The sequence below is a fragment of the Rhipicephalus sanguineus genome, chromosome 1 (genome assembly GCF_013339695.2).
Source record: "Rhipicephalus sanguineus isolate Rsan-2018 chromosome 1, BIME_Rsan_1.4, whole genome shotgun sequence".
NCBI classification, from domain to species: Eukaryota; Metazoa; Arthropoda; class Arachnida; order Ixodida; family Ixodidae; genus Rhipicephalus; species Rhipicephalus sanguineus.
The window spans coordinates 201712652-201725055 of NC_051176.1; the positions used below are offsets into that span (position 1 = coordinate 201712652).

The following is a 12404-nucleotide window of genomic DNA, read 5'->3' on the forward strand; positions in this document are numbered from 1 at the left end:
GAATAATTCAACTGGAACACCGGTGCTTTTCAGAGCAATTATTAAGTGGTGAATTTAATTAATATTTATTATAGTCTGAACCATTCGCTATATGATTAGTTAAGAATTAGTCATGCCTTATGAGTTTGCAAATGAGGGAAATGCAATTTTTCTTATTTTACATCGGATGAGATTATCAAATAACCGTGAGAAACAGCTACTCCTGCGGCTTTGACGGCATTCAAATACAACCAAATCATTAGTAAGCTTAATATGTACGCGCTTTGTCATATAACCAGCACTGTTTTGTACTGGAATTATTTCCAAAAAAAATGAAAATTGGTAGGTTTTTTGCTATGTACAAAGGTGGTGCTGCCGGTTGCTGTATCAACTATCGAACAGTTGTCATATTCCCTGTTCTATCAAAAGTAACTGAGAAGGCTTTAAACTCTAGAATAACAAGGCACATTGAGAAATTTAACGTAACAGTGAATCAGTATAGATTTGAAAAAGGTAAACTTTCTGAGTTGTCTCTTCTGAATGTTTGCAAGAAAATTGCTAAAATGGAAAATCAGCACTACAAAATAGGAATGTTTTCAGGCTTCAACAAGCCTTAGACTCGATTAAACATAGTACAATATTTTTAAGTTGCCAAGATATGTAATATGGTTCCCTGCACTTGATTTGCAACACAGCTACCTTCAGTATCACTCTGAATTTATAGATATCAATAATGTCAAATATGACTTATTACTCGCAGAATATGGTGTAGCCTAGGGGTTGATTTCAGGCCCTAAATTTTTCCTGCTCTACATAAATGATATTGTGAATATTCCTAACTCAGCTGACATAGTGATATATGCAGACAATGTAAATGTTTTTTCCCTCCTTTACTAAGATATCACCTCTGGTTCCAACAATTAATACTTGGCTAAATAATAATCTTTTGCAGTGGCTAAATGCTAACCACTTACTTCTGAATGTTACAAAGGCAAACTTCATAATATATTTTCTGCAATTAATAAGCTAGCTGATCGTGACACTATAATTACATTGCAGTTTTATACTCTAGAAAGGGTTACAGAGCATAAGTGTCTTGGTGTTTTCTACTATAAAACCTGTGTTTCACTTCTCATGTTAACTTTATCAAACATAACATAGCACAGGCACTTGCTATACTGAAAAGGTATTGTGCATTTGTACCACTGAAACTGAAGCATCAATTGTACTTTTTTGTCATTCACTCTCGGCTGCATTGCAGTTTGCTTGCATGGTGTATAACATCTAAAATTAACTTTGAAAGTATACATATATTGCAGAAAAAAAGGTCTGTGCATATTTTATGTGAATGGTCTGTGTAACCAAAAACTCACTGAAATTGCCTTTCAAGAATGCTAACCAGGTTCTGATAATATTTTTTTGCACACATCCATACAACTACACATCCTTTTGGAACCAGAAATTTCTTTAAAGTATGAATAACAACAAAGTATGGCACTGAGTTATTAAAATGGCAGGCCTAGATTTACTAAATAATCATTCATCATTATTTGACATCACTGAACAAACTACATCTCTACTTGTATATAGGGGGCAATCGAAATTGTATTTTCTAAATTGTTTGTAGTTTTATTGTAAGTTTTTTTTGTGTGTGTGTGTGTGTATGTGACGTAGTTGATTTGCTATTTTGCTGAAAATTGCACATGTTAAAAGGTCTATTTCATTACCTCTAATATATATCATAGTATTTGATGTGATACTGCATGCAAGTTGCTACATGCTGTGTGCCATTTCCCCTACATTGTAGTTTGTCTTTTTATATCTACTGATTTTGTAGCTGTTATTCTTTTGTTACTACAGTGTTAGGATTTAAGTGAGGTGTATTTCTTTGCCTTTAGTTCCAGCGCCGTAGCAGTCGTGAAAATTCATGTATTGTCAGAAATTAATTTTAAAATTTTCATGGTACACTTCTCGAACAATCTCAAAACTTCGTGTCCCCCACAGAGTTCCTTCTAAGAAGATAGATATGCCTTGTAAACTGATTAGCTATAGTTCGTAAACTGCAATGTATACCATGAAGTAATTAATTATAAAGTTGATTATTAACATTTTGTGAGCTGATTATGCATTTAGGTTTCTTGTGCAAGTAATCTTCGCCTTTTCGAGTAATCTAGATCAAGGAGCAAAATTGTGAAGGCTGCCACAGTTTATTTTTAAATTCCGCTACGATTAAAGAATACCAAGTATATGTTCACCAAGGACCAGAGTACGATCTTGTGGTTTTGTGTTAATAAATAAATATTTTTAGCTTGCTAAAATTCAGTGATTCCACTCCTGCGCCAACTGCGCCAAAGTGCGCCAAATTGTATTTACTGCGCCATCCTGATAATATCGACGAAAATTGCGCCAAACTGCGCCAAAGTTTCGGGTTTGGGGGCGTCTATCACCGGCAATCGCACGGCCGGCGCGTCAGAATATGTGCAGCTTGATCTTGGGGCTGCCAAAGTCGCAACCATGGACCAAGAATTATTCCGCTGAATAAATAGCGCTCGCGCGTGCGTCCCTAATAAGCCACGATGCCATGCACGGTGCCGACGCAGCCAGTCGGCTCGACAGCAAAACGCGCTCTCCGCAGAGGCTCGTGACGTCTAGGCCTCTCGGTAGCTAGAAAGTGCGACGGCGATTCATCGGCGGACGTCGTCTGTTCTAGAAACGCTGCTGATAGCTCGTTTCAAGCGTCGCACGGCATGTAAGAAAAGCAATGTTCAGTAATAACTACATGTGTGCTGCTAAAATATCTGTCACTTCTGTTTCCGGACATCGCAGAATGAAATCTGGGATCGCTAGCAGTATATATATGGAACAATATCGAATTTTCCTTGCTTCGCGTTTATGGAAGAGCACGCGAACGGTGGAAACGCGTTCACACTTTTCCTCAGATATACTTTATCCATGGATCTTCATTCGGAAGAGCTCTTTCGTAATTGCTTATACCAGCACGTCCGAGTTTAATCACTCTGCGGTAAATACCCCCTAAAAGGCCCTGCCCTTTCGAGCTCACGTGCTCGGGTTCCAATTCGAATTTTTTTGCTTGCTTTTTGAAAATGTCATCTCATTAATAAAAGCATATATCCTGGTCGGAGCAGCCGCAAATACGCAGCTGTCAGTAGCGGGCCCGTCGCTGACGGCCCACAGTGAAGCGGCTACCCCATGTTACACGTCCGCCCCTCGCTTTCGCGGGTCAATAGCTGACGGGTAAAAAAAAAAACTCAGTTTCGCTTAAGGGCTAAGCAATGAATGCGATACCAAAAAATTGTATTGTGAAACAAAGTAAGACTAGCAGCTAACTCTTTTGGATTCGATCTCGCGTAACTCAACAAAACGCTGGTTTAAGTTAATATGGCCGCTCCAGGAACCGAAGCGTTTTCTTGCTCTGAGTTCTCTAAACACAAAGTAAGCGTTGAGAGCACAGCAAGTTTACGAGCCGTCTCCTGATGCCTCGAGATGGCGCGCGCGCAGGCGACTGCGCCCTTCGAACAATGCGGTCCCCTCCCCCCCCGCCCCCCTGGCGTCCTTTCATGCTCCTTACGAAAGACGGGCGGGGCGTTTCCTCTCTGTTTGATGAGCAGTCGACGGCAGGCCCGCACGCGGGAAGATGTTATCCCATATGCGCTGTCCGTGCGACGGAGACAGACGGCCGGCTAGCTTAATCTCCGCTTCAGCCGCGTTCGTCGCCAGCGCTCGCGAGCTTTTACCCGCGGCTAGAATGCGCGTGATGATGTTATTAATTTGGTCTTTATACAGAAAATTACGGCAATGGCGACGACAAAAATTCGCGGAGAGCGTCCATATAATTGTTGTCACAATAAACATTTAAAAAAAGTTGAGGAGCCATTTCACTCTGTGAAGTGGACGATAAGCGAAGCTGTTTTGCGCATGGCAAGGTGACATGGTGGAGGACAGTTTGGTATGTAAGGCCAGGTTGTTAACGTTCAATACGCAATATTAATGCGAAAGCATCAGATGCTTTATCAAACACGAAAATTGACCGTCGGCGGCGTCAATCGATTAATGCAAAAGATAATCATGTGATGGCGTCATCATCACGTCATAGATCGTCAGAACTTGTGACGTCATCATGGCGTCATATATCGTGATGTCACGTGATGACGCCATCACGACATCGTCGCTTTACACTGCTTCCGTAATCGGTGCGCCGATCATGGAGCTAGCGCCAAACCAGGTGAGGTGCAGAAAGCTTGCAGAGAAGGAGGGGGAGGATCAACCCGTCGATCGAGAAGAAAAAGAACCTGGCTTTCGCCTAGGAGTTTTCTTAGGGGAATTCATTAGGGACAGTGTGGCTCTTTGGCATTGAGGCACTGCTGTACATCACGGCGTTTGTCTACAATGTCTGCTGATAACCACATAGATGTATTTAGAGTATTATTTCATAAAGTGCAATTTTATTGATCTGGTATTCTGTTTATTGCTAGTGTCGAAAATAATCGCCGAAGAGGTTAATTCAGAACACTCAACTGCATGAGCCCTTATTTTTTCATTAGCGAGTGAAGTATGGAGTTCTCCTGAGATGATTTTTTCCATGAGATTTGCAATGAATCAAAATATTTCTAGCCTTCATAAGAGCCCCATAGTAATATTCCGGTGCTTGAATGTTGTTGCAATATGCTTCTGTAGTGTATTCCAGGATGTAAAATTCGCTGCTCCAGAGTGCTACCAGATGCAAAATTATCTGCTCCAGAGTGCTCCAAGATGAAAATTTTGCTGCTCCAAAGTGCTCCAAAACGAAAATTTTGCTGCTCCAAAAATTGCTCCAAATCAGAAGTCCTCGGTAGCATCACTGAAAATTACATAATAGCTGCTGCGTGGTTCTTTTTTTTTTTTGTCTTTGTCATACCTGTGGTAATCCGTGAAATTCTGACTGTCACATTTATATACATGGTAATCAGGTTTTACAAAGGCACACAGAAAGTGTCAGTAATTCATATTATGTTAGGTTATTATTGATGGAATTTTAAAGCGAATACAAAGAAACTGATTGAAAACGAACTATTGTAATGGATCGTAGTGTAGCCTAAAGATACAAAGGAAACCAATCTAGATGTTGTACGAACTGATGTAGGTGATTTGAGAAGAAAGTTTCGTGGTTTAAGAAACACTTCTTGTAATCTAGGTTGGAGCAGCAATTTTCTGTTGCCCCTCTACTGTCTCATTAATTAGAAAGTTAGAATATGGCAGTGTGAGGCCAAAATAATTGAATTTGCAATGCAGAGGCAGGGAAAAACACTATCCATTTAGCACCCATCGTTCACGTAGATTAAAACTGTTCTTTTTCATGAAACTTGCTCCACCTTGTGTATTTCAAAAGAATTAATTTTCTTGAAAAGGAACTGTAATGTCATAGAACATTATAACCAAGAAATATAATTTTGCTTTGTAAAAAACTCTAGTCATTAGTTTTTAGACTTAAAGCTATTGTTTATATTATATATGCATAGTGAACAGGCTGTGCTATTTGCACAGCCTGTTCAGGCAAATACTCGCGCTCTACACAATAGTACTGAAAATTTGCTTGGTGCGGTATGCCATAGTTAAGTATTAATACCTTACCTTTTACTCTAAATTATTTTCTTTTTAGAGCATTTCTGAGCAGCGTGAAGTACTAGGCGTTCTCTTGGACAAGGTGTCATCTCATAGGCCTCTGGTCATCCTCCTTGATGGGTTGGACCAGGTCACCAAACATAGTGCTTATACCTTTGACTGGCTGCCGTCTGAGTTGCCTCCCTATGTCAAGGTGGTGCTTACAGTCCGCGATGGAAGTAAAGAACTTGAGGACCTCAAGGTAAATTTTTACAACATTTGATGACTTACTTGCTTGGCTGATTTCATTGTGCTCATCTAAAGCAACATTGTTGGAAAATTATGTGCTTTTATCCTGAAGCCATCAATATTCATCAGTTCACTATGCGAAACGTGGACAAGGTTTCGAGCAAGACGTGGTAATCACCATATTGGCAAGGACGAGAGGACATTAGTAGCAAATTAAATGAGATGGTACCTAAAAAACCTTTATTTACAAGACTGCAGAAGCAGGGCTCCAAGTCTCCAATATTTTGTATCAATACTAATAGTTCAAAGCCAGACAGAAACTCTCCATTTTGGGCACTTCTGGGAGCTGCTGCTTGGCAACTTCCATCGTGCATACCGATAGGTTTATTGTGTCAAATGCGTCTAGAATTAATGATGAAGACAGTGCAGGATCAGGGAGCCTGACTGCATCAAAATGTGAGTCTTGCTAATCGTACTGATCATTTGTGCATCAAGTTGTGCCAATGTCATGGACATTGTTTGTGATGTTTAAACTTTTAATTTCACGGGTTATCATAAGTGAGTGCTACCTTAAATGCAGAAGTTAGTGAACAGTTTTTCAGCATGTCAGTGGATTATGCACATCAAGCTGTGTCGTGACAGTGATATGCTCTGCAGTGCATGTAAGCATGGCATGCTATGCCCTATAGCAGAGGTGTGAATCGTGAGGCACCAGCCGCTGAATAAGCAACAATGATTATTAAAAATATAGCACACAAAAAAGACACAAGACAAAGATAAAGAAAAAGGAGCACAAACCACAAGCATGTGTAGTCTGTGTTCCTCTTTCTTCGTGTTGTGTGTACTTGCACTCTGTTTTATAATGATGCAGTACGAGCTAGCCTGCCTGGCCATCCTATCGCAAGAAAGAATGCATGTACATGCTTTTTCTATTTTGCCTTCTCCATTTCGAAATCCCATTTCTCTTGCTTTGCACTTTAAGTGACCTGCTTTTTATTCTCTGTCTCTTCCTCCCTATGTGTGTGTGCGTGGTGTGTGCGTGCATGCGTGTGTGTGTGTGTGTGTGTGTGTGTGTGTGTGTGTGTGTGTGTGTGTGTGTGTGTGTGTGTGTGTGTGTGTGTAAGCAGTACATACATCTGCAAATGTGTTTATGCCAGTCAGGGTGTCAGAACAAAATGTTTTTTTCTGGTTTAAGTTACGTTCCACTGAAAAAAGTTCCATTCTGTTTGTGGAACCCCCTAAAAAGGGTCCTTAGCAGTTTGTAATGGTCTTTGTTTCCATGCAGGAAATTTAGAAGCAAAGTAACGATAAGAACATAGTATTTATTTTTGCCCATAAGTGAATTACGAATTCTCTGAGCAGGCTGAAAGCTTTGCGTCAAGGGAGCGAGCATGATCTCAGAAGCAGCACGTCATTGAGTGTGTTCTCTGATATTCGAGACCACTGTTCTGATAAAACAAACTTCAGCACTGAGAATGCCCTCTCCACGTTTACCTGTGTGGCTGGCACGCCAAGGGCCACTTCTTCTAACACGTATAGTTTCAGTTGCCGCTCTTTTCGTTCTACCCAAATTTGAACTCATTCATGTTTCTTGGAAGGCACGGCTCTTTGTCTAACATTTCCAGCTGGACAAAGATTCAGATGTGAATTTTATTGTTGGGTGAATGGAGTTGAGGAACGTTACAAATTTAGCTAGGCTGTCCTGACCGTGCCCCCGTATTATAAATATGTCGCCCATGTGTCGTAGTGTGTGTCATTTTTGTCTGTACAACGATATAGGTAATTGTTTGGTAGAGTACCTATAAATATGTAACATAGGTTTGTGCAAAAGGTCTTTCTTTTTTTCTTTTCTTTCTTTATTCAGTAGCATCAACAATTAACCCATATATAACTAACAGCCAAGGCAAAGATTTATCCTCCTATATAAATGTAGGCCGCCAAGTCTAAGCCACCTTTCTCTGTTTTTATGTCCTCTGTTGCTTCCATCTGCTGGCTCCCCATCATTACTTTGGAATCCCTGTCTGAGATACGTGCTAATACTTTCCCCTGAGATATGCATTAAAGGGACTGACGACTGATTTTTCTGGACGTAGTTTTTTACGATGCAACAAAAAGCTCCTCCTCAGTAGTGAATAAACCTGCAGCGGTTGATTCCAAAAGCGCGTGAATATTTTGTAAGCAGAATTTTTGCGATCTGAGAAGCCTCTAAATAAGTTAGTCCCTCCTCCAGCAACGCTGAGAAGCGATAGTGATGCCGAAAGCCCTCCTCGCAAACTGTTCATTATGCTCAACGTTCTGCTTTCACAGGAGTGAGTGCAACTGTGGTTGACCGCCTTCATTTTGACATTTTCAACCATTTTTTAATATAAAAAGGCGATTGAGTAAGTTTTCTGAATGCTTGTTGTCACAGTAAGCCTATTTATGGGCTCACGAACCAGGCATGTGCTCCTGGTACTTCTCCAACTCGTTGGCAGGTGCCACTAGTCCCTCAGCTGACAACTTTCATGCTGCCACTCATGAGCATCGGATCATATGTTAAGCGAACATGGCACCACTGTTCTGCTTACTACAAACGGAGGCTTATCTGTGCATTTTAAGTTAGAAAAGATTATAATAATAGAAAGTGTACTGCACTTCAGTGTTGATATAGAGACGATTAACCGTGTACACCAGTAAAAGGTCACGTGATCGGACTCTTCTGCACCTTCGCTTTTTTGCTACGTGGGCCACTGAAAGTCATTTTTCATGACTTTAGTGAAGAAATAAAAATAGAAATCCACATCTAATGAGAAAAACAAAGCTCGTTTTAGCCAATACAATAGACAATCTTTACATCAGTTGGGTTATCTCAATTCGTGTTCTGAGCAGTTGTCTTTCTCTTTAATGCTCTCATTGCATGACATCGGTTGTTCCAGATTGCCAAATTCTGCCTTGAACCGAAGACCGATAAAGAATATTTTGGTTTCCCTTCGAAGTGGAATAATAGATAATGTTTCGATTACGTTTTCGTTCTGGTCAAAGATATTGTTTCTTTTTTTTTCTGTTTTTTGGTTTAGGTTTTCAGTCCATTCCGACAAACTGATGCCAGTGATCACATTGATCTGTGATCATTGGCCAATGATCTTGGGGATCACGTTGGCAGTGGCTGGGAGATGAGTTCCAATAACTGTGTGCTGTGCGAGATGTGTACTGTGTACTCTGTGATAATGTGAAAAGGTTGAGAATGAAGCATAAAAGCTTAGCCAAAAGTCACTGATGTGATTTGGAACGCATTCAAAGGCCTTTGTAAAGTCCAATCGGATGACGTTGGCTTAGGTGAGAAACAGTAATGAAGGAATGTTGACCAATATGGGATGCTATTTAGCAAATATTTTATATGTTAAATTATTGAAGCATCCAAAGACGCCGACTTGTTGAGTGTACTCAGGTTTAAGTAGCACAAGTAAGGTGACCTATGATAGTTTTTTAGTCATCCTTCAAGATTCCCAGAATTTTTAACGGTGCAATTGGTGCAATCTAGCACTATTTGCAGCATCAATTTGTACATCTGTGAATAACAGTTAGTGAGCAGCCATTAAGGTTGGCATAAACCTGAAATATTGGCTATCTGAAAAGATATGATAATGATTACAAAGGCAGTGACAATGACAACAATTATTGTAATGATGCTGATAGCACAAGTAGCATGAGTAATGTTTCACGGCCTTGCGAGTTGCAGATGTGCCCAATGTATTTAGTAACATATGTGTTATATTGAGGTCCGCAAGCATAGAAAAAGAATAAAATTTGGCCTGTTATTTTGAATTATTCAGTATTTTAAAATTGCTATTATAGTAGTAAAATATTTTTAAAATATAACAGGCTTGTGGCAGTGGATTTTTATACTTTCATTATCTTAAAAAGTTGTTAATGTCATGTTTGTAGGAGTGAGATTTGCATTCTTAGAGAATTTATCTGTGGCTATTTTGTGCTCATTCCAGGCTAAACTCAAGAATCAGGAGCAATGCTTCATAGACTTGGGACCTTGTGGTGTAGAGCAATGCAAGGACATTTTCCAGAGATATTTGGAAAAATGTAGCAGAACAGTCAGTGCTAAGCAGTTGGAAAGTGTCAGTGCATCATTGCAGAAGTCACCAAGCCCTCTATTTGCCACACTTCTAGCAAGTGCTGCATCACACTGGCAAGGAGCAGATGAACCTTCCACGTTTCACTCTGAAGCTGAAGTGGTGTCGTTTCTTCATGATCAACTAAAGAAGGAGGTGCATCCCAAGGTCACATCCTTAGTGTTGGGACTCTTGAGTGCCTCACGCCACGGACTTTCTGACAAAGAAATTATTGATGTGGTCTCATCAAATGAATCGCTACTTGCTGAAATGCCTCTAGTACATCACAAGAGGCCACTGACACGATGCCCATTTGCTGTTTGGGCCTTGGTGCAAGCAGGCTTGGATAATTTTCTGAGGGTGATGGTTGTAGAAGGGTATGTGCTCAACACATGGTGTGGTGATTTGTTTCGGACGTTGTGCACAGAGCATGGTCCAAGTTTGGAGGTTGCTCATGTGTGCACAATGGCACTCTTCGACTATTTTCAGTCTGTCTCAAGCATGGATGTCTCATCTGTTACAAGTGCAACTGAAGCAGATAAAGGGACCCAGCGTGATCTCCCTCATATCCCCAAAAATGCAGTTTTTTCAAATAGACGGAAACATAATGAACTGCCATTCTATATCCTGCACCTCATCAGCCTGGCACGTGAAAAACTGGCAAGCGTTGACACACTTCTGTCAAGACTTCAGGTAGCTAATGGGCCAGCTGGTGACAGTGCACCTGTAAAATGCAGTGACAGTGGTGACAGCGTTGAAGCTCTTGGACAGGTTGTTCGGAGCCAATTCCTGCTGAATCCTGAGTGGCTGCAGATAAAGGTCTGCTGCTGTGACCCCTACTTTTTGCTTGAAGAGCTCGACATGTTCTTGAATTTGAATCCTGCTGACATGGAATGTGCTATGCTTCGAGAACTGGTTCAGTTGTCCAGCTATGCATTGCGCTATGATGGAAGACAATTCGCAGCACATGTAACAGCACGGTTCCGAAAGATAATTGCTTGTGAAACATCTGATCTAAAATTTCCCCATCTAAAGAACCTCTATGAAATGGCGCGTCGGTTTCCCTCTTTGGTGCCAGTCAGTGACTATCTGCGTGAACCATCCAAAGAGCCAGCATCAACAGCTGTACATGAAGAGGAAAAGGGCCGAACATTGGGGCAGCTGTACACCATCAAAGGTGATGCAAGTCACATGGTGTCGCTGAACCGCAGTGACCTGTTAGTGTGGGATGTGTTTGGTGAGAGCATCGTGCGGCGCCTTACCGGCTTGTTGGAGCCCCGGGACCTCAAAATGGTGGACCGCTTCCGTGCCTTAGTGCTCTGCAACCGGGAACTTAAGGTATGTGCAATAGAATAGGTAGTGTAGCCACCTGAACCTCTGTACCATGTTTTAATTGCATTCCACTGCGGAAAAGCTCTGCTGAGAAGTTTGAAGTCTATATGTGTACCAGATATACAGGGTGTCCCAGCTATCACGCAGCACGATTTAAAAAAAGAGGAACGGCGTTACGCGAATCAAACCTACAGCATATTATTCCTAGTACACTAGAGTAGCCACTGCTATTTTTTTCGTTAATGAGGTTTAATTAATTAGTCATAATTATATTTCTAACTCGACAAGTGCTCGCCTAATTGTCAAAATGTCAATGAGGCGTATGTAGGCATGTTCAAATGGCATCTAACTGCGCTCCTTTCAACAACGTGCTAATTGCGCGCTCATTTTTTCCGCCTGATCAAGAAAGCCCGCGAAATATGAAAAGTGACACGTGACTAGAGTGTTACGCGCGTCGGGAACCAGTGCCCTCAAACAGGCTCCCTATGAGGCAGACAGTATCAAGGAAAAAATGCAGAAAGAAAAAAAAACGTATCGCCCTATCTGCCACTCCCCGGCCTAGAAACGCACCGCTTGGTTTTACAGAGTCAGGCCGTAATCGGAACACCTGCCGCGTTATCAATGAGAACAGTCGGCCGTGAGATATGGACGATTGCGGCGTACTATCGAACGGATTGAATTCAAGCGAAATTGCACGCATATTGCTGCCGCCCGACCTGTACCCTTGCCAAAATGCGGAACGCTGTCTTTCGCAACAGGCAACAGGCAAAGCGGTTGTTTGCAGTAAGCTTATTTGAGGGCGCTGGTTTCCTTTGCGGGTGGGAGCGTAGTACGTGTTATTTTTCATATTTAGCAGGCTTTCTTTATCAGCCGGATAAAATGAGCGCGCAATTAGCACGTTGTTGAAAGTAGCGCAGTTAGATGCCATTTGAACATGCCTACATACGCCTCATTGAAATTTTGACAATTAGGCGAGTACTTGTCGAGTTAGAAATATAATTATGACTAATTAATTAAACCTCATTAACGAAAAAAATAGCAGTGGCTACTCTAGTGTACTATGAACAATATGCTGTAGGTTTGATTCGCGTAACACCGTTCCTCTTTTTTTAAATCGTGCTGCGTGATAGCTGGGACACCCTG

General features: G+C 41.3%; 1 protein-coding gene across 2 annotated transcripts in view; it reads left to right on the forward strand.

The window, feature by feature from the left end:
• Positions 1-12404, forward strand: part of LOC119405500 (NACHT domain- and WD repeat-containing protein 1) — a 74280-nt gene that overhangs the window by 23180 nt on the left and 38696 nt on the right. For both annotated transcript variants that reach the window (XM_037672336.2, XM_049418745.1), the window contains exons 9-10: positions 5636-5839; positions 9807-11267. In XM_037672336.2, the coding sequence (XP_037528264.1) occupies positions 5636-5839; positions 9807-11267 (1665 nt within the window). The remainder of the gene's footprint in view (positions 1-5635; positions 5840-9806; positions 11268-12404) is intronic.